At 32.7% G+C, this 23405-nt stretch overlaps 3 protein-coding genes across 3 annotated transcripts; 1 reads left to right on the forward strand and 2 right to left on the reverse strand.

The window, feature by feature from the left end:
• Positions 1–9376: 9376 nt before the first annotated feature.
• LOC108991524 (protein EPIDERMAL PATTERNING FACTOR 2) lies at positions 9377–10304 on the reverse strand. Its single transcript, XM_018965800.2, has 3 exons — positions 10147–10304; positions 9812–9870; positions 9377–9640 (listed from the first exon to the last, which is right to left on the reverse strand). Exons 1-3 carry the CDS (start codon positions 10262–10264, stop codon positions 9443–9445), a joined length of 375 nt encoding a protein of 124 aa, XP_018821345.1. The 5' UTR covers positions 10265–10304; the 3' UTR covers positions 9377–9442.
• Positions 10305–12418: 2114 nt separating this feature from the next.
• Positions 12419–18411, reverse strand: LOC108991523 (angio-associated migratory cell protein). Its single transcript, XM_018965799.2, has 11 exons — positions 18208–18411; positions 18021–18074; positions 17830–17871; positions 17330–17449; positions 16086–16231; positions 15856–16003; positions 15674–15757; positions 14435–14550; positions 13790–13860; positions 13064–13154; positions 12419–12843 (listed from the first exon to the last, which is right to left on the reverse strand). The coding sequence occupies exons 1-11, from the start codon at positions 18308–18310 to the stop codon at positions 12616–12618; spliced, it is 1203 nt and encodes a 400-aa protein (XP_018821344.2). The 5' UTR covers positions 18311–18411; the 3' UTR covers positions 12419–12615.
• Positions 18412–18990: 579 nt separating this feature from the next.
• On the forward strand, positions 18991–22913 carry LOC108991522 (IST1 homolog). Its single transcript, XM_035690999.1, has 7 exons — positions 18991–19088; positions 19178–19350; positions 19631–19763; positions 19905–20008; positions 21033–21204; positions 21302–21442; positions 21533–22913. Exons 2-7 carry the CDS (start codon positions 19301–19303, stop codon positions 22544–22546), a joined length of 1614 nt encoding a protein of 537 aa, XP_035546892.1. The 5' UTR covers positions 18991–19088; positions 19178–19300; the 3' UTR covers positions 22547–22913.
• The last annotated feature ends 492 nt before the right edge of the window (positions 22914–23405 follow it).

The raw sequence follows: 23405 nt of genomic DNA on the forward strand, positions 1-23405 counted from the left end.
AGGAGAAATAATTGTTGAATCGGTTTCGTTCCACTAATCGTCCAGAAGGCTCTTCAATTTCCTCCACAACAAAATCACCATTTGAGTATTTCTTACAAACTGATTTCCAATTTGGGATTCGATTTACATGTGTTTCGATTTACATGGATTTCTTACATGAGTTTCGATTTACACTCTCATACAATGTGGAGTTTATTCTTTTATTGAGCCTTGTTTTTTTTTATTGTTTTGTTTTCCGGTCTTGAAAAGGTTGAACAACTAATCGAAAACCAATTGAAAAAGTTTTCTGTTGTCTACATTTCACCAAATATCTACTTGTTGATGCACGTAAGTTTCATGTTAAAGATTGGATTATGCATATTTGGTTTAGTTGAAGAGTTCACTGGGTTAGTAAAGCAAAAGTTTGGTTAGTTGATCATCTTCTAATTGACTCTTGTAAAGAAAATCTTCTGTAAGTTGTGGTTGGTTTGTTTGAAAATACAGATGATGCCCCTGTGTTTGTTTCTTACTTGTTGGTTTGTTTGGAGTTACGATACCCTTGTGTCTGTTTCTTTTTTCAAGTCTATTGTTTGGTACTCTTTCTAGAGTAATTTTGATATGGATGCTTAGTTATGTTACTTGTTGAGATATATTAAAAAACTAACTTCTTCAAACATAATGTATCAAGAGCAAACGCTATAATATCCCTCAAAAAGTTGACCCCTTAGAATATAGTTGTCAATAATAATGTTAATTATTGAAGTCTGATGCAACCAGATGAAGACCAGAGGGTAAGAGTTCTGAGCAGCCCAATATCACGGAAGCAATTAAATAGTTTTCTTCATTTTAAAGAATTCTTTACTTCAGTTGTAAGAAGATCTTAATTTTGTTAGACAGTTTGAGAGGTTCAAATTCAAGTCTAATAATTTGGACTACTAGCTCTGTTTTGTGTTGAAAATTATCGTACATTGTAAATTTTAGTTTTTTTTTACATGGAGCTGCTTGGAATTTCTGTATACTCTGAACTAGACAGAATTGCCACTTTTACGTTTCATTAATTGTAGATTTACAGTAAGTAAATATAATCAACAAGATTCTGATATGAACATGATGCATTGTGCAGATTTTTAGATGAAGTAAATCTAATATGAGCCATGTTTGTTTCTTCATATGGTTGATACAATATTTGGTTATGCTCATTTGATCACAATATAGTTTTACAATGCTCATAATCTAGTTTTACAATCCTCTTGTCACACTTCTTTTAATTTCATGAAATTTTGTTTAAACTAAAAACCAGAGATATGAAGTTATGATTTCACCTTTAGATATATATATATATATATATATATATATGTTGCATTTGTGGAGTTCTATAGTGTTGATATTTACAAATTTAGTCACAAGTGGCATTTAGGTTGCAGGTTAAATTAGACTATTCTTGAAGCTTCAATTTTCTGGAGGGGCTAACAAATGGCATTTCATTGATTTTGTGGCAGAAAATTATGTTGTGGAGCATCTCTTGGCAGTTCCTCACGGTTTTGAGGAGTTTTGTAAAACTTTAATTAGTAATTTGACTAGCTACTGGTACTGAAGTTGGTGAAAATCAGTATAGATGTTTTGTTTTATTGGTGGAATTTAATGTTGGGTAGGAACTAATTTATGAACTATTTTTATGGCTGGGTAGCAACAGGTTTTGTTTCGTTGGTTTGGTAGTTGCTGAAGTTGGTAGATTTCTCAACTTTTGGATTAAATGTTGGTGGAAATGTTGTTGAATTTGATCTGTGATAGGCATTTTGTGGAGATTAAATGTGTTTGCAAAATATTAAAAAAAATTAAAAAATTAATATTAAAATATATAATATTTTATTATTATTTAGATTTTAAGATAGCTAGTCCAATGTGGACTAATATAGCTAGAAGTCCATGTTATGGCTAAAAGATAACATTCTAGCTAAATTTTAGACTTGGCAATAACCTAGCTGCCATAGCTCTAATAAGTAATTGTTGATGCTCATTTTAATTTAGATATCTTTATATGGAAGTACTACAGTTATTTTATAAAAATAAATTTATAAATTGACATGACTCATATAATATATTAGATCTATTTTATAATAAAAATAGTTTTTATAATCTAACGTATTATATCAAGTTACGTTAATATGTAAATTTACTTTTTATAAAATTTCTTTATATCTAAAATCATTTCTATTTTTTAATACAACACATCTAATAATATTTTAAAATAAACGACAAAAAAAAAAAAAAATTCTCGCCTTGCATTAAATACATCAAAACAAAGGGGCAGCAATTGCAAAAGAAACGTAAAGAATGGGGTGGTTTGAAAACATTGTCCCCAATAAGACGGCTTTGTCGCTTATAGTACGGACATTGGGATATTTACGAGGTATTTTCCAACTTGCTTTTCCTTTTCCTGTAATTCTATTTTCCTACCCTTGATTTTGACATGTAAGATTACTACTATTTATTTATTTTTTATGTACTTTTAAAATTCACATCTTTTAAAAATTAATTTTACTTATGAAAAAATATTCACACATTAAATTATGTATTTTTTAAATAAATAATAAAATTTTATTTTTTTATTTTTTAAATTATTATTTTTTATATATTTTATAATTAGCATCATGTGCTCAAAAATATAAATTTTATATATCTAAATATTAAGAATTTCATACATCAAAATAACTAATTTTATTAAAAAATATTAATATGTATTAAAAAATATTTTATATCATCAACTTAATATAAATTTCATATATTAAATTATCTTAATATAAATTCTATAAAATTAAATGGGTAGGAGAGAAAAAAAAATTAAAAATAATATTTAGATAGTGAATAATATTTCTTAAAATTATGTACAATGTATTATTTAGTAAAAATTTAAAGATGTATAAATTAATATAGATAAATTTAAAGACATATTATACGAAGATAAAGATAAAAGATGAATAAACCATGGTTAATACAGCGCAATTTATCAACTGCAAGGGGGAACACTGTAGTACCGTCGTCAGATGTTGACTTTTTTTACGGCTGAAATCCGGTGCCACTTGTCGGACTTTGAGTGGCCTGACGGATAAACTCCAGGAGCACCGGGATTTGTTGTGGCACTCAATAATTGAAGTTGGGGTTGCTAATCGCATGGTAGCTTGATGCGTGGAAGTTGGAGAGTGTTTCCGTCATTTCTGCTACAGTAGATTACCTAATTGCCCTTAAACCGTGAAGTGAAGGTATTTCCATCTTTTCGTTACGTGGAATGCCGAGATGGGACAGAGGATGGAAAATAATTGAAAACGGAAGCCGTGGATTGAACGGAAAGCAATACTAATTGTTAATCCCCAAAATACCCGAAATTCAAGAAAATTTTCTTTTCATTTTTTTAATAAATGAAAAAAGATTTTTATATTTTATTTTATTAGAAATAAATTGAAAACATGTATATTATGTAAATTTGAAAATTCAAATTGCAAAGCAAATTGATGATGATGAATACATGATTTCAAAATTTTGGCTCCTCAACAGGAAGGACTTTGCAACCAACGGCCAGTCCCATCAGAGCCCCACATTTGTCCTAAGATTTGAATATATAATTCAATTCAATAAGCAAAAAATTAATAAAATAAACAAAACGTTTTTTTTTTCCTTTTTCCTTTTCTTTTTCTATGTAAATTTTATAAAGAGAATTGTAGATGCCAATAAAGATGGATTTACATCCGCATCTGTTCGGATACAAAAATAATTTTATCTCATTTCATTTTATCATTATAATTTTTTTAAATTTTTATATAAAATATAATAAATACTTGAATTTTTTCAATTTTTAAAAAAATTTGATCAAGCACTATTTTGAAAGGAAGTCAAGTCATGTCTTTGAAAGATTGAAACAAAGATGGTTTATCATATCATGTAGAGAATTGTAGATGCCAATAAAGATGAATTTACATCCGCACCTGTTTGAATACAGAAATGATTTTATCTTATTTCATTTTATCATTATAATTTTTTTAAATTTTTATATAAAATATAATAAATACTTTAATTTTTTTTAAATTTTAAAAAAATTTGATTAAGCACTATTTTGAAAGGAAGTCAAGTCATGTCTTTGAAAGATTGAAACCAAGATGGTTTATCATATCATGATCCAATCTTGACTTGACTGTAGAAAATGGGAATGGGAATTGTATTTAATGTGAAATGATTTGGCTGCGATTCCTTCATAATCGGTGGCCTTTGTCCATTTGAAGTCTTCTCAGATAAATACATATCTAGTTTTTTTCAACGACCACAACAATGCCAGAAATAGTTTAATTTCATAAGTTCTTGGAACTAACTTATTTTCCAATCCACGTTGTTGAATTTATAACCATCTTCTTAATGAAAAAAAAAAAAACTCTGTATTTATTTATTTATTTACCTCAATGCCCTTAAATTATATTCAAAATATATGACTAAAACATTATTTCTTTTAGAGCGTTTAAATCTCCAATTGTAATTAAAATATGACATTTAACTAGTTTTGTATAAAGAAATTTTCAAAAATGCAATGTATGGGATCGAGATTTATTATACAGAATAAGTCTGAAAGGCCCTGCTTTAGAAAAGTCCCGACATTAAAAAAAAAAAAAAAAATCAATATTCAACTTATTGAATTATTTGAAACAAAGTTTATTTTTACTGAAAAAACCATTGATTGGACAGCATAACACTTCAATCCCATATTGAAAAAAGGAATGCCACTTTCTTTTTCCATTTTTGAAGCAATACCAACAAAACCGAAAAGGTCATAATACACTGTCAATACAGATGATTGCAGCTTAAACATTATCATTGCCGAGGGAAAAAAAATATGATAGTTCTCATATATATATAATCATTGCTTATAAATACTTCAATTATTTTTTCAGCAGTTAGTCTCTCTCTAAAAAGAAAAGACTATCTTTTTAACAAAAGAGTAATAATAATGCTAGATATAATTTTAAGTTGTATAAGTTCTTATCACTCTTTTGTTTTTTAAAAAAAAAAGTGAAGTCTGTTATTAAAAAAAAAGATTTTTTTTATATAAGTTTTAGATTTATTTATTTTTTTTAAAAATACGAGATTTACATATTTTAAAACTGTAAATATAATTTCTGATCGACAAAATGAACTCAACCACGTTGCTAATTGCCAATTAAAAGCTTCTTCCTTCTGATATCTTAACCTTGGTCTCTTTCTAATATGAAATCTTTTCAGTTACCAAGAGGGATCCCTCTAATTTGAAGTCTTTTCATGAGTCTCTTTCTAAGTTATCCCTCTAAGTGGATAACTTAAAATAATGATAATAATAAATTCTATTTTTAACATTTAATTTTAATTATGGCCGGGAGAGAGACTAACGAAACAAACAAGCTGTAAGTTGAGTGCAAGCAATAGGATGTTTGCTTTAATAATAAAAAAACAAATTAAGGTTCAAAAAAGGTGTGAATAATAACAAATTACATATATAAGGTGAAGAAGATATATATGAGCTTAATAATTAGAAGCTTTGGTAATTGATTCCAACACGAAGATATGACCTTTTATATATACATATATATATATATATATTTTTTTTTTTTAAATTTAAATAACCAATTTATAATAAATTAATATTGTAAGAATGAATGCATGGTACGTACCATGTTGTTCAATAGAAACAAATTAAGCTTTTGTACGTTGTTATAGATTAGAAGATCAATACCATTAATTCAACCGACGTCCTTGACATTAACATTCATATACCATGCATGCATGCGGACATGATCGATCCCTATATCACATGCATATATAATGTATTGGTATAAACCTCCACGCATGCAAGAACAACCCTACATACATACATATGTATATGTATGTATGTAGGGTTACGATGATCCGGCCCTGATCTTGGAGATGATGAGTAAATGTAGGGTCATGGTCATTCGGTTGGGGAGTCAACAGAGAGACGGTGATGAATTGCTATCGGTGAAATAGAACAACATATATATAATATATATGATATTATATGATACATGATGCATATGCTGATCCTTTGACGTTTATTGAGACGTAGCCTAAAATCTGGTATTTCCGAATCTTGCCTTAAAATTATGGGTAGCCAACTAATGTCAATGCTTTTTTTCTCGATGTTATTTTTATATAATATATATATAAATGGGTGGCCGGCAAACATGTCATGCGATTGGCCATTGATGCATGAAAAATAGGCTCTAGCTAGCTCATGTTGTCTAATAATATTGAATCTTGGGTACCTTTTGTTGTTGTATATATATTTAAAAAATTATTTTCATCAGTTACTATTCACTGTCTCACATCTTATAAAAAAAAATTATAAATATAGAGTGTAAAAGTGAATAATAGCTGATGTATAACAATTTATAATTAACGACCTATCTCTTTAGAAAGAAAATTATATATATATATATATAAGCAACATGATTAATATATATAAGCCCAAATTAATTCATTTATCATCTCAAAAAATTTATATTAAGCTTGTGGATTCCGATGATCTTCATCTTATTAATTAAGATTAATATAAGTGATGAGTACTACTCGTTATATATATCCAATATTAGACAAGAATGGTTCAACTTTATACAACTTGAGAGACTTTTATCACCAAAGTGACTTTGGTGTTTCATGTATTAATGGTGGACCCCCCCATAAGAGAAAATTTGTATCAATTGTGTCATTGTGTCATGTGCTGATCATGAGCAACTTGATCTCCCCAACTACCAATCATCCCAAAAAGCGAAATACATTAGTCCTTGTTTGAATCTCGGATATCGATCACTTCAATTATCGATCGATTAAGAGATCAAGTAAGTTTCCAAGTTGCAGTTCAACTAAAACTGTAATCATCATGTGGTTGATCTAAAGAAAATGTAATTTATAATTAGGAGAGCTAGCTAGTCTTGGATTAGAGTTTTTTTACTATACAAGATAGTTTATTAATAATGACAAGTACTATAAAAAGATTTCATAAAAATAAATTCATAAACTGACATGATTTCATATAATTAGGAGAGCTAGCTAGTCTTCGATTAGAGTTTTTACTATATAAGATAGTTTATTAATACTGACAAGTATTATAAAAAGATTTCATAAAAATAAATTTACAAACTGACATGATTTCATATAATACGTTAGATCTACTTTATATAATAAAAATAGTTTTACAAATTTAATATACCACATCAAACCATGTCAAGTACTGTACGTATGTTAATTATTTTTATGAAATATTTTAATATTTTTTTTAAAATAATACCTATATTTTTATATGGTGTGGGTGAATTAATAGTTAAAAGCCTAGTTGCACAATGTTTATGTATTTATTTTTGGAACCGCGCGTTAACGTGATCAGGAGAAATATTCGATCGGATAAAGTCTCCATCGATACTACTCACGATAGGAAAACAAATTAAAAAAAAAAAAAAAGGAAAAAATAACATTAATGTCCATTCTTGACAGTTAAACTATATTCAACTTCTTTTAAGAAAATTGTGTTGCAAGCAATTCATGACTTTCCATCAAGGCTTTAGATTTCGTTTGTATTCGTAATCCATCTCAACCTATCTCAATTCATCTCATCTCATAATTATAATTTTTTTAAATTTTCACATAAAATATAATAAACAATTCAATTTTTTTAAATTTCAAAACAATTTTCTTAAATTTCCACACAAAATTCAAAAAATAATTCAACTTTTATTTTACTATTTATAAACTATCTTAACTCATCTTTGAATCCAAAGCACTCGTTAGTCTTCCCCAGCTAGCATGCATGTCAATTTCAGAACATCTCCATTTTTATTCATGTTTTTATTTTTTATTATTATTTTTAAACAGAGTATTCCTACAGCTTCAATTATATAGAGCTTGACCCTGCCGCAGCCATTAGAATCATCACTGCCACAAAATATATAAGAAATCATTTTTTTAAATAAAATAAATAAATAACTACAGTACTTTTCATTCTCAAAACTATCATCATGTATTAAGTAAGTTTTACATTTTGCACCATAAATTATATAGCATCAAATTATCAGAGATGCAAAGTATATAAAACTTATGAATATAGGTTTGAGAGTGCAAAATTTTATATTTTTATATTTTTTTAATAATGATCTGACGATAATATTTCTTTTTATAGAAAAGTGCTACAGGCACAACTAATTAAATGATTTTACAAAAATAAACTCAAAAATTGATGTAGTTTCAATTTGATTCCATATATATTAGTATGTACTGATCCCCTTGATGCATGATCTGTGAATTTTGTCCTATGTGCTGAAGGATATATATGCTTTTAGGTTAAATATCACTATATATATATATATATATATATATATATATATATATGTCTTGCTCTTTTTCTATAAGATATTCATCTGCTATAAATGAAGATTTATTAATAAAATTAGAATTCCGTCCTCTTCTATAAAAGAAAGGTTAAATAGTTCTATATAAGTATGTTTATTCGATCTAGGACTTAATTAATTAATAATCAGATTGATATTTGAGATCAAGAGGAGGTTTCAGTCTGTGGGAAATGATACTTTCATATGTATCGTGGGATCTGAGTGGAGTTGAAGCATTAAGCTTTTCATTGGAAGGATATGCAATATTGTAACCACTAGTCAAATAATTCAACAACTTAATTATGATTTAGCTAAAAGGAAAAAAAATAAATGAAATAAGTGTTAATGTTGACAATAGATTAATGTTAGGTTTGATCAATTAAGTTCGTGTGTGGGAGATTTTTTGTGGGTTTTGTTGAAATTAAAGGCCGGGCTTGATTAAGAAAATTAAGTAAACCGCATAATTGCATGATTTTTCTAGAAAAATCATGCAATTATTTATAAAAAAGATCTTTTTGTTATTTAAAAAGAGAAAAAAAATTTTCTATTGTATATCCAACTCTCTTAATATTAACTAATTATATTGGCAATGGTCCAAACGTGCATGGATCCACCAAAAAAAAAAAAAAAAATGGCATGCAATATATGAGTATGGTGCCTAAATTATATATATACTCTGACGTTACAATTTTTCATATCCACGGTGTGCTGCATGCGTAAATAAATAGGAGTAATGTTATATGCAGTTGTGGAGTACGCAAGTATGCCATGTAATCGCTTTGAAAAAGAGTGAGGTTTGCAATTAAAAAATTATTATTTTTTCATGTGAGTTCCGTATTTATTCATTTTTTTTTAAAATGATTATACGACACTTGCACACTCACGACTGTCATTTCTCAATAAATAGATTTATAAAAAAAAAAAAAAAAGTAGAGAGGGGTTAATTATGCTTTATAAAATATTTGGAAGGCCCATGATCAATACACATGATTTCGATGAAACATCAAACCATTGCTGTGCTTCTTGCACGTGGAGTTTGTGTTAGATCATCAATTGGAAGGAATAGGGTAGTATTTTCCTTTACACATGCATTTGTAAACAGTGGGACATGACTCTGTGAAGCACTTGAGGCCGACCAGCATCCTCTTGCATGGAGAGCATGGACCACACGCATGAGAACAGTCCGGCAAACTTGAACCTGTTTGGTATGGTTTCATGATCCCAAGCTTTTCTTCTGCATCTAATTCCTACATATACATGTCATTGTCATTGATTAATATATCTTCTGGCGTTGTGCTTTTCATTGAAATATTTATAATGTGCTTTCTAGCTAAGGAACTATATATATATATATATATATATATATATAGATATATGTACTACATAAAAAGGCAATCAATTATGGAAAACAGACAGACCTGTGGGGAGACATGACGACCTTGATCTCCAAACTTGGTGCCCTCTTCCTGGAAACTGACTGAAATATGTAGCAGAAAGTGATCAAAATGAATGAAACATTGTGACAAAATTCCTCAATCACTACAAGAAAAACGGGTATTTGTGACCAAAACAGACTCATTTTAACTGTAAATTGTTATTTCGCTGAAATTAACTGGCCGCAAATAAGCAATTTTCTTGTAGTGGATATTTTATAACTTGAAGACATAGTACTCGTAATTCTGTTGATGAGAATAAGGTGGTTGTTTAATTTCTTATTTTCAAAGGGTGAAAAAGAAGAAGAAGATGCACTTACAATGAGTGCTACTCAGTACTGGAAGGCTTCTACTACTAGTAATTGTAACTCCCATGAAGAAAATCAAAACCAGGAAACAAGTGACGTGGGCTCCGAGAGATAAGTTGTTGTTCTTCATGTTTCTTTGTCCCAGCAGCAGCAGCTAGCTAGCAAATACGATTGAGTATATGAGAACAGATATTGTATTGCAGAGGTTATGGACAGAACTAACTAAAAACGATGCATATTTATATACAAAGAGTCAAAAGGGACAATGTTGTGAATGTAGAAAGAGGTACAACCTGAACCGGTGCATTTCACATGATCCAGTAAGTACGGTCATCTTTTGAAAGTTTCACATGTTTTGCTGGGTCACTAAAGATGACCATAGCCATTAAAGATTTACATGGGTAAAGTCATTTGATCTGAGTACTACTGCACTTTTTTACTGTTTGGAAACTGTTCTGCAACATCATATTTCCATTCAGATTTGCAACTTTTGCTAGCTAGCAAGGCGATCTACTAACATTAATTTGATAGATAGATGCAAGGTGAGATATTAATATATTTATATATATGTAATGATCATTTGGGAGCAATGCATGAGCTAATTAGATGGATCACGTTGAAACTTGATCGGCCTGAATCTGATAAAAACTGTGACATTAGTGAATACAGAAGTGGGAAAGAGATATGAGGAAGTTCACGTGGATACGCAGCTAAGAACTATATTTTAATGTCAGATATGATCTGTTGAAGAGCAATTGAAGAAGGTCTCTGACATAAACGTGAAGTTGCGGCCTCTCTGGCTTAAATGAAGCTTTAATGAACTTCTTCATTCCAAATCTTTTATGGATCAATAACTCTATTTATCAGCCGGTGTGGACAATACATATAGAAAGTACTTACATGATATAATTTTATTTAAAAGATAAATTTTAAAATTCAAATCTTACAAATTAAATATTGATAATATTTTATACACATCGACTTATAATATAATAACTCATTATGGATGAATGGTGCCCACCCCTATAAAGATTAGAGGGCATACACGTTTATAGAGGGAGGTGGGGTTATTAACGCAGTTTTGAATTCCATTCCGGTTGAAGTATTGGAACGGAATAATTTGGTACTGGTACATTTCAATATACCCTTTTTGGGATAGTCGATGTATATATAAAAAAATTTTATTATAAAATAATATCAATACAAGTCTTAAAAATATATATATTTGAAAAACTCAATAATATTTTTAACTTGTAATTAGTTCTCAATCACACTGCTAAAAAAATCGATGTAAAAAAAACTGTTAAAAAAATATCAAATATCTTCATAAAAAAACATAGTGCATATACGCTGCCATGGGCCCCTTTTGACAAACCATTGTTTCTGATTTCCTTGAAAAGATCGTCAGGTCTAACTGCCTCTCTTGCCCATTTACTTTATTTCAATTCATGTATTAACATTTCTCGAATATTTATTTATTTTTTATTGGGTTTTAAGGGCTTTATTAACTTGCTTGTACGGGAAATAATGCATATATTTGTGATGAAAAGGGTTGAGAATTTTACAAGTTTGCCCTTTTCTTTTAAAAATATTTCCCAAATTTCCATTTAGCCTAATTTCGAACCAGAATACGTGTTCCAGCCGACACACCAAAATTTGGCTGGAGTGGACCGAAATAGTAAAAATTTAAGTCAAAACGGAACAACCCATTACACCTTGCTAGTTACTATTCTGACAAGGAAAATTCAGGCCATTCCGGCCAGAACGGAATGGTTTTTAAAACCTTGATTATTAATCTTAAATTGCCCTTTCCGGACATGTTTCTTCCACCAAACTTACTTTAATTTACACATTATTTTGCCTTGAGAGGCAACCGTAGCTTTAGGTGTTGAGAAGTAACTTTTCTAAGCCTATTAAGTTATGGGCCTGCGCCAATGCTCTCACAGCGCTTTGTTTGAAGATCTTGAACGACAGGCTTTTCTCTTATGGGAATTGAATAAAGTTTAAAGTTTGAACGTCGAAAATTTTCTTGCTCAGAGAAAAAGCTATAAGAAAAACTGATACTCTGTCGGGTGAACAGGACATTTTAGCCCAGTCGAGGTTGTTTTCAGTTATTGGGAGATACAATCCAGATGAATGTTTATGATTAAAGTTAAATCACACTTTTGTAGTAGGCATTAATAGCCAAAACATTGAGCAGATTTATATTAAAAGAAGAGCATTAAACTACTTGCATTCATTTATATAAAAGAAGAGCATTAAAGAGATGCGAGTGCTCTGATTCTGGATTTATCTAAAACAACAACACAAGAAGAACCAATAATAAATGAAGAAACTTTACAGAAGTACCTGAGTCTGAGTCGCTGCAAATATCGTCACAATTAATTATATATTAGTAAATTTCAATCTGTTCTTTGTATGTCAAATGCGATGTACCCCAGGAAGACTTCCACGTGAAGCATAGAAAAAAGTTTGATTTGTTTAGCGTAACTCTGCAATCTCAAAGACTCTGGCAGTTTCATCAAGTGAAACTGAAACGAGGAAATCGTGGTTAGCAGATACAGATAGGGACTGAATTGCTCCAGCATGCCTGCTGAAGGTTCTTACACAATCACCAGAGCGGCTGTCCCAAACTCGAACTTTGCCATCAACACAACCTGTAGCCAAGTAACTAGAAGCGCCGATCCATGTCAAGCATGTCACTCCATCCTGTCAGAAGGTAGAGCTCCCTCTCTTAGATTTGTGAAGTAAATCTTTAAATTACTGAGTTTAAGTATGCCAACACAACTGACCGGACGAGTACAAGTTGGAAAATTATTAAAATAAATAGAATGTAACTTTCTACAAAATCTAACACATTTAAACCTCGTGTTTGCATGTACTACGGGGCATGGAGTGCTGCAGATCCCAAAATCTAACACATTTAAACCTCGTGTTTGCATGTACTACGGGGCATGGAGTGCTGCAGATCCCAGATAATAAGCTTCTGGTCCATGCCTCCTGTTGCCGCCCAAAGCGAGCTGCCACTCATAATTTTGAGTCACATAAGAGTTACTGATGGGCTTCATAAAAAAAAAATAATAATAAAAAAAAGAAAAGAAGAAGAGGTTATATCCATTACCATAACTAACATTTTTCCCAACCAATACGCATGCAAATATGTTTTTTTAGCAAGTTCTTTTTCCATTTCTTCTTCCGTTGGAGGTCAACTTAGCATCTCATTATCCTATATAGTAACTTATAATAAGAATTCCAGTGCTTATCAGTTGTTGAAGCTTCATTCCCAAATCTGACTCTTTTGAATTTTGGTGCTAATCTATAGATCCTGCTCTAGTTTTAGTGTCAAACCTCCAGTCCTAGGTCTTTCATTTCAGCTATGCCCCTTATTTCTACAAAAATTTTCTTCATAAGATTTTCTTTTACAATGAATAGAACCACCTTTTGCTTTTCCCGGGTAACTAATAGAACACACAGACACACACACACATTTTATTTTTATATAAGGAGCTAGGGGTATAGGGACTCAATCCCTAGACATCGCTCATAAGAAGGGGAGAAAGTGACATCAAGTTACAAGGCAATTGATGTGTATATATATACATAGACATCTACACACGCGAGAGAGAGAGAGAGAGAGAGAAAGAGAGTTGATTACCTTGCTCCGGAGCTTGGTGCAAAACCAACACATTCAATTGAATCTGAATGAGAGTTGAGCATACTAACAACCTGTCAGGAGCATCATGAAACTATATTACAGGGCAGCATTTAAATTAGGAAAAACCACATTCACCAATACTTTCAATCACATTAAACAAGCAAATATGTGCAAACACTATCAATTTTCAATTGAGATGTGACCAAAATGGACACTGTATTTTAATGTGATTAGGGGACACGATCAACCTAGCGGGAAATTAACACATGCAACAAAGTAAACGCAAGAGTACTAGGCAGAATCAAACTTAAAAGGCTATAACACCTAAAGACCCCAGATGAGCCAGACTAAGTTCACCATGATATGTTTATTCATAAAAAATAAAAAAAAAAGTTCCAATGATATGTGGTCAGAAGGGCCATTTGGCCACATAGGACAGCAAAAAAGAAGTGCATCCTACAGAACCCAAGGAGCCTGAGCACAGAAAAAAAGAATCCTTTACCCTGGGCGCCCCCAGCACTACAGCAGAAAATGATGGGGTTGATTACTCCACAGTGAAAAATAGCTAAATTATACCTTGACAGCTACTTTAATAATTGATATCAAACTTGCATAATGAATATTATATGCAACAAAAATACTTACTCTCCCACTTGTTATATTCACAACGCCAACAGAACCATCCTTAGAACCAGTAAGGGCAAGCGTAGAATCGGAGCTTATCGCCATGCATGTAAGTCCCTTGGTATGATATGCGTGACCTTGAGATGATGCAAGTGCCAAGAACATCAAACAAAGCCCAAAAACAAGTACCATCTTCATGCCAATATTCTTTAAACAAAACTAATCAAAATCAGAGAGCATATTCCACCATCTAGATTCCTGACTATTTTTTTTTATAAGTATCAATTTTATTAATATCATTATAAGAATTGGCATAGCCCAAGTACACAGAACATATACAAGAGATAATGCCTTGTTAGGTTCCTGACTACTGAGCACCTTTTATCATATCTTTTTGGATTTCTAGAGTTAAGGATATTTTCAAATTTGTTTGATCAAAAGGGTATTTTCAAATTTCTATAATTACGGGATGTGGGCCATAGTCATGGGCCATGAGTTTCTTCATGAGTCAAAGTAAGAGTTTCACACCTATTAGGAGAAGTTTCTATCAAGAGTCCATATGGGTGCCTTTGGACTCAATGATTTAGAGTTGATTCGTATAGGAAAAAAAAAAAAAAAATTACTGTTCACATCAACAGCTGTGAACAGATTCAATTCAATCTCGGCGTCTTATCATCTCTTCTGCAAGCCCAAATCAAACCCTTTCGTTAATCCTAAAAAAACCATGAAACCTGACATATGATCCCTAAGCCTTTGGCCACAAATAACAAATGAAACAAACCCTAACATAATTATTTTACAGAACAGAACTCTTCCAGCATGTGTTCTTTGTTTTGGCCCCCTTTAACCCTTTCAAATCCAATGCTTTCCAAGCCATTTTCTAAACTATAGACCCTAATCACATCATAATAAAATCCCAAGTCCTTAACCCACTAATTTCACACCCTAAGCCCACCAGAGCACACAGACAGATTCTCTAAATCTGCCCTACCTCATATGGTTCAGCAAATGAGGAAAGCTTTTCTAGATTCTTCCTCAAGTGGCTTAAAAATGTGCCAATATTTTTGGTTTCCGACAAATAATTTGCAGATCATGAATTATCCATTGTCACTTTATTTAAGAGTTTTGACAGTTCCTTTTATACTTCATTTCTTGAGGTTGAAACTTCTACACTTTCCTTTCTGAGGTTGAATTTTAACTACTAGAATTTCCATTAGAAAAACAAAACAGGAGATTTGGAGCTGAAATTCAATAACATACCTCCTACCACATGAATGTTTTTACCACTTTTTGGATCCCATATCCTCAATGTTGCATCATCAGAACCAGTACAGACTACTTTACCTTAAGCAACAGGAAAAAGGTTAAAAAAACTGAAATAAGTGAAATAGATAATAAAAAATTTCCTTCTACCAAAATAGCACAAAGGAGTAGATCGATACCATCGGGGGTAAAATCACCACAAGTGACGCTACCACCATGACCTGAAAATGTATTGAGGCAGGCACCTTTATCAGCATTCCACATCCAAACAGTAGAGTCCTCCGAACCAGCCAAGACCAAATGTCCTCTTGGATGCCACCTGATCCACTGGAAGGAAATTTACAGTCAATTTTATTTTGAATATATGATGGCACAACATATTATGTCCAATAGTACATAACAAATTCACCTCAATGCCCTCTCCAGGACCATCAAGTGAAAATTTGAGATTTTGGGACGGTATGTCCCAGATTTTAATAAGTCCACCCAAGCATCCAGATGCCAGCAACTGTCCATCGGTGCTAAAGGCTAAACAGCAAATGGAATCTCCATGACCTGCAGAAAAAAAACAAGAGAGGTTCGATTAAGAACTTGGAGATGAACAGCCCCAGGACCCAGCTTATGCAAGCTTTACCAGTGACCAGGTACAGATGATGAATTTGGCTCATGTGCAAGCCACTACAGCAAACAATAATCTTCAATGAGGGGTCAGGTCGAGCCATGTGAAACTTAATGCGGTCAGTTGCCTTCATTTTAATTAAAAAAAAAATAGGAATCCTCACATTTAAAACCTAAAAGTTCATAAAGGTCCACCCACTATAGAGGAAGGTACAAATGAAACATGGAGTATGTGTTGAAGCTACTTAAAAATTATTAAAATAAGCCAATTGACAATGTTGGAAAGAAAACTTGATGGTCAATTCAAAATAATGCATTTTTACAAGGTACTCTGTAATGTTGAACCATGAGTCTAAAATCATATTGTCTTTTTTTTTCCCCTTCTCAACATATATGAATACCCTAGAATAGAAAGGAAAACAACAATTATCAACCTTTTAATTTTGAATCAATCTATACATTTCTTATGATGTTTGAACCAGATAAACTGCTAGTTTAACGTTTTACTTTTTAAACTTCAATTAATTAGACACTTGTGCCTATGGTGGTGTATTTGGAGGGAGAGGAATGCAAGAAGTTTTGAAAATCAAGAGCAGTCAATGGATAAGCTTAGAAACTTATTTTTCACTACTTTACTACATTGGTCGATTGTAATTGATTTTCATGGCATGACCTTCTATGAATTCCTTGTATCACTAAACTAGCACGCTTAGGCACTGCACTTATATATATCCCGTATACTTGGGCTCTTGCCTACTCTTTTTCAATATAAATTTGTTTACCGATAAAAAAAAATAAAATTAGACACTTGGGTAATAGTGAATATAATTTCATTTCCTATAATATGTGAAATTAATGGCGTGGTAGGGCCTTCCTTTCTACAACATAATAGAAAGTTCTATTTTTCTGTTTGATGTTATAAAAAAGAAATCTTTAAGAATGAAATGTGGTTATCATTTCGTAGGAGGAAAATATTGCCCCACCACTGTAAACAGCAAGGGAGAAAACTATATAACTGGTGTACCTTGCACATACCTTGGAGCTCAAAAGCCCAATCTCCATGCCCAATCCTCCAAAGAAATCCTTTGTCATCTCCACCCCCAGTTGCCACTAACGAAGCATCCATTGGGCTGCAGGCAACTGTATAAAGCTCACCTGTGAAGAAAATAGTAAAACATAATCATAAATTCGTAGTTATAAAATGTAGGATGTACTCAGCTTCACACATCAGGATATGAAATTCAAAGCCATGTTGATCCCAATTCACAACTAGATGAGCATAATCAATTAGTCCTATATATGTATCTAATTCGCACAAATTAAGAATTGGATAATGAAGTAACACCATAAGTTTATTCAAAATAAGAGTTACTTACGAACTAGGTAAGTCCCTTCAAAATAATACAGGAACTAAATAAAAAACATATACAGGCGACAGGGCGGTCCGATAGGCTTGTATCAGATGCAATAATATTTGTGTAAGGTTTTAGAGGAAATGCTTAAAAGGCATAAATATAGAAATCGAAAGTTCTTACCGGTATGACCGGTGAATATATGCACGGAATCATCGGGCTCCTCTGGAAACAACAAAAAAACTCATAAATTGAACTAATCATATTGAAAATGAACTAAAGAACGTACTTTTTCTTAGTTTTGATGACGCAGAAATTGTAAAAAACCGCATACGTAGACTAGATAAGGATGAATTGGAAGCTGAGTGGCCTACCATCAATATCTGCATCATCAGAGCCAGCTTCGTCGTCGTCTGCATCAGGAAGATCTGCATCCACAGAAACACACATAGGATAAAAGAAATAAATGACCACATCATATATCTAAACATAATTACATATACAAACATGTAAAGTTAGAGAACAGAGAGAGAGAGAGAGAGAGAGAGAGAGAGAGAGGACCTTCTTCATCGACGGGGAACTCTTCAACAATATCGGCTTCATCGAGAAACAACTCGCCATCTTCGTCGTCTTCTTCCACATGCTGTGGCGGTGGGCCCTTCATTTTGCAGTTCTTCCTCTTGATTCCTTTTCTGCTGAGCGGCTTCTAACAGAGAGAGACGACAGAGGTTTTAAAGGGTTTATGTTGTAAATACTAAATAGAATGAAAAAGTGCCGCAGCTAAAAAACATAATATATAATAATAAAAGATAAATTTTATTTGCAGTAACGGAAAACTCTCGTTAATGGTAAAAGGAAAAAAAAAATTATTATTATAAAATAGATATTATTTGAATTTTAATTTTAATTTTTTTTAAATATAATTATATGGAGTTGTACGAGTAATTTCCATTTAAATTAATTTTTTTATTAAAATAAATTTAAAAATTAGATTATTTTATAATAAAAAGAATTTAAGAATATGATATATTCCATTTAGATTAATTTTTTTATTAAAATAAATTTAAAAATTATATTATTTTATAATAAAAAGAATTTAAGAATATGATATATTCCATTAAACTATAAATTTTATTGTATAACATTTCTACCATCTCTTTTTGGACTTTGGAGGCCCAAAATCTGAAAATATAAGCCCACAAGAGCGATTGAGAATGGCCTGGATATATTTAATAATGAAAGAAAAGGCTTCGTAGCGGCCCAAGAAGCCCATTAGGCATTCATGCAGCTTCGCCAGAAGCAGCTACCTTTCAAGGTTAAGTGGTCCCCACCATAACTGAGACCTTAGAGCAATCAATCCGCAGAGAGGTGAGGTGAGGTGATCAGAAGGGAAGAGAAGATCCCCGCGCGTTCACTTCGTGTTTTTTTAATTACCTTCGTTCGTAAGCAAACGCTTTCGGATTTCGTTTTTTATTTTGTTTTTGTAAATACGCGTCTCGTCCGTAAGCCTAAACTGTTGGTATTATAGCAGAGCTGGTTAACCACTGTTCAACCTTTTCCCATCCTCCAATTCCATTTCTCCTTCTCAATTACCGACGACTCAGTTTTCCTTTTCCGTTGTTTGGTCCGATTGTGAGCTGAAAAGCATTGGATCATGTCGATGCTCGATTCCTTCTTCAACAAGGGCTTCAAAGCTGCCAAATGGTCTCTCTCTCTCTCTCTCTCTCTCTCTATTTACCTGTTTTATGTGTTCGATACTGATTGGTTTACAACTCAGCTGAATTGCTTTTTTTTACCTTTACGTTGGAGTTTCTTTTCTGTATTTTTCTTTCTCTTCGCTACCAACGGAGGGATTGCGAATGGTTTGGATAATCTATATTTTGTAAATGTGAAAAATGGGATTTCTTTTACTGATTCGAAGTTTTCTGGGTTTGGAAGATTGCTATATAAATCCTTTGTATCTGTTTATGTATGTATATAACAGTAAAACCCTACTGAAATTGACGATTCCGAGGATAAAGTTGCTGAGGAATAGGAGAGAGCTTCAGATAAAGCAGATGCGCCGTGACATTGCCAAGCTTCTTGAGACGGGTCAAGAAGCCACCGCTCGCATTCGAGTATGACTATGTTTAGATATTCTGATTTAATGCACTGTCTTTTGCAACCAATTTTGGTGAATCCATTGCCTTAGTTTGAAAGGAAAAAATGAAACTCTGGCAATGCAGGGTGGTAACGATTCGTTTACATTATCCTTTCAGGTTGAGCATATTGTTAGAGAAGAGAATATGATGGCTGCTCAGGAGATCATTGAGCTGTTCTGTGAGCTTATTGTTGTCCGCCTTCCAATTATTGAATCACAAAGGTTAACGTTTTAATAATACTAATTAGTACACTTTCTTATACTATGTTTTACGTATTTTCTACTTATCAAAAAAAAAAAATATGTTTTACGTATTTTCTTTGCTTAATATTTTGGTATGTGGTACTCATATACCATATCATGCTTTGTTAAATTAGTAAAAACATAGCGAACTAGAAGCTGAAATTGATAGCGTTCAAGGTTCACAATCAACTTGGGGGGCTATGGATAAAACTTGAAGTCTTTGACTTAGTGGTTCGAAAGTTTGACAGAAGTGGGAGTAACGAACTTAAGCAATATATTTGGCAATTCCGTTAACTTTTAATCAAAAGAATCATTATCTAGTGCTTGTCCCACTTAAAGTGGGGTTCTTGGACGCATGCTTGGAATTCGGCAGGTACCATTTAGCTTTCCTTTTTATTTTTCCACTTTCAATGAAGTGGACACTCTCGAGACCCAAAATGGAAAAGAGTCTGCATATCTGGATGAAAACAAAAATGTCTTAGTTCTTGATCCACTTTTGTGACGTTTGTGTGATTTTCAAATTCACTGAGCTTTAGTGTTATGATTTTTTAAGAAGCGTGTGATGGACCCTATGAGTTATCTTTGCTATTGATGATACTTTTATGGAGTTCATGCTGTTGTTTGTATTTCTCAACGTTCCCAGATTTCCTTCATCTGCCTTAATGACATCTTTATCAGCTACCTCATAGTTTAAGTCAGCATTTAAGTCTATTATATCTCTACAGAAAAGCTCATTGGTTTCCTTACTTTGAATTTCTTGGAACTTTACTGTAGATCACACTGTCAATCTGTTTATGCCTTCTAATATACTGACCACTTATTTCCCGTTCACACCATGAATGTTATTACATGTATAGCCATGTTTCTTGGTTATTTAGATTCATTAGTTTCTTGTGAACTGTTAACAAAAGATTTAATATTCATTAGAAGCTTTCTAGTGACGTACAGTCAAGACTTGTGCTATCTTCAATTGTTGCATATATAAACCCTTAATGTTTCTCAGGGACATTCCTCTAGATTTGAAGGAAGCAATATCCAGTGTGTGCTTTGCAGCACCAAGATGTGCAGATCTACCAGAGTTGCTGCAGGTTCAAATGCTTTTTGCGACTAAATATGGCAAAGAATTTGTATCAGCTACAACAGAGCTCATGCCAGATTGTGGTGTTAATCGCCAGGTTTCATGAGCTTCTCTCCTAGGTGCCTTAATTGTGAGGATAACTAATATTTTTTCTTTAACTTATGATGGCATCTTCCTTCTGAATTACAATGCAGTTAATAGAACTGCTATCAATTCGTGCTCCTTCACCTGAAAAGAAACTAAAGCTTCTGAAAGAAATAGCTGAAGAGCATGAGTTAGATTGGGATCCAGCCGCCTCTGAAACTGAGCTTTACAAATCTCATGAAGATTTATTGGTATGTGAAATACTTCCCTGCCTTTTAGTCTATCTATTTTCAAATCCTTGTTAACTTCTTGCTCCCTTACATGTATTGTTTTCTTGCCAGAATGGTTCAACTCAGTTTGTTAGTGGGTCTGCATTACCCCTTCCTAAAGAAAAACATGATGAAACATTGTACTCTGCAGCTGAGCAGCCCCATGAAGATCACCCAGATTCTGATTCTGGCTTTGATTCACTAGATCTTCCTGAAGTTCCTAAAGTGTTGGTACAGCCAAATGCAAATGTTGCTTCAGCACCAGCACTGGCCCCACCATTACAAGCTGCTCCACACCCTAATATCGATCATGAATCATCAAAGCATTCTGGAGTTATTGACATTCCTTCAAAGCAGCCACAGTTGGAACCTGATAAAATTATGCGAGAAAATTCTTTTGCTAACAAAGATGAACAGCCTAGTGTTCCTGTTGGTGGTGTGGAAGATATTCAGTTCTTGCCATTTATCTCTCCCCCATCGCTATCTTCTGCATCATTTTCTATGGCACAAAGTAAACCACAAACCTCTCTCTCAAGAGCAAAAAGTGAGGTCAATGTGGATTTGCAGGATGTCTTGACTGCTGCTCAGGCTGCTGCTGAAAGTGCTGAGCGTGCAGCAGCTGCAGCTCGCTCAGCAGCTAGTCTTGCACAGGTCAGAATTGATGAGCTCACCAGGAAAAATAGTGACCAATGCCCTGACAAGGACTGCGAGAACCCATTTTATAAGGATATTGCCAACCAGTCTGCTGGTGAAGAAAATCCATATTTTGATCATCAAAACTTAGTTGGTAATTCTGATGATAAGGTTTTAAATTTCCCTGAACCTCATGAAGATCGTGAAGACTGCCAGAGACCGGAGGCATCAAGTCTTTCTTCACTTGACACAATCAGAGTGAATTTTGATTCCGGTCATCCCATTGATCATGATTTTGAGAATGACCTTGCTTCTCACCGGCTGCAGAGACCGACTTCAATGGATGACGATCCATACTTCTCATACCCAAACTTGTATACATCACAGAATCCAAATCTTGGTTCTGCTGCTCACTCTTCCATGGACAATTCCCGATCCACCCATGAACTCTAAGTTGGGTTATATATACATACCATAAGACCTTTGTTCATCTTTGTTTCAGTGTCATACCAGTGAGTGAATGATGCATGCTCAAACAACCTTTACGTTGTGGTATTTATTCGTCTTTTATTCTTAAAGAGTGCAGTCGTTAGATATTATGGAATATAATTTGTATCAAATCCCTTTATATCTACGAGCGTCTAGCATCAAGAAGATTCAACTGCTTGTCTTTAAGAAGTCACCTTGATGGTTGATTCTAATGTATGTTAAGTCAACCTTGATGGTTGATTCTACAGTATGTTGAGTGTACAAACATGCATTGATTTTGTTTTGTTTGTTATTTTATTTTTGACAAGCATCTATTGCTATGGCACGGAGACATCTGGTTGTTCATGTCTAACATCGGACTCAAATGAGTTAATGGGATGAATGTAGAACTTGGTACAACAGCCATGAAGAAGTTTTTGGCGATCCTTCCTACGTTAGGTTCTTCCAACGTAGTATATTACCTTTTTTTCCTTATTCTTGGTAAGTTTTTCCAACCCAGAATTTCATGCTTAGCAATCGAGTAAAATTTAAAAAACGACAGTATAGAAGGGATGTATTTTTTTTTTAAATCAAGGCCATGCATTGAAAACAGAAGCAAACAACATCCGGTGGAGTAGCTAAAATATTACAGACTTAGTAAGGAGGGTTTTTCCATTATGGAAATCTAAAAGACAAGGTGGAATAGAAATAAGGGGAATGATTCCATATAAGCAATTGGAAGCTGTCCATTGCGCAATAGAATGTTCGCATCGATTGTGATCTCGATGTATTTTCCTACTGTTCCGACTCTCAAAAGATTGTAGAAGAACTCTAGTATCCCTGG

Source organism: Juglans regia, chromosome 6, assembly GCF_001411555.2.
Source record: "Juglans regia cultivar Chandler chromosome 6, Walnut 2.0, whole genome shotgun sequence".
NCBI lineage: Eukaryota > Viridiplantae > Streptophyta > Magnoliopsida > Fagales > Juglandaceae > Juglans > Juglans regia.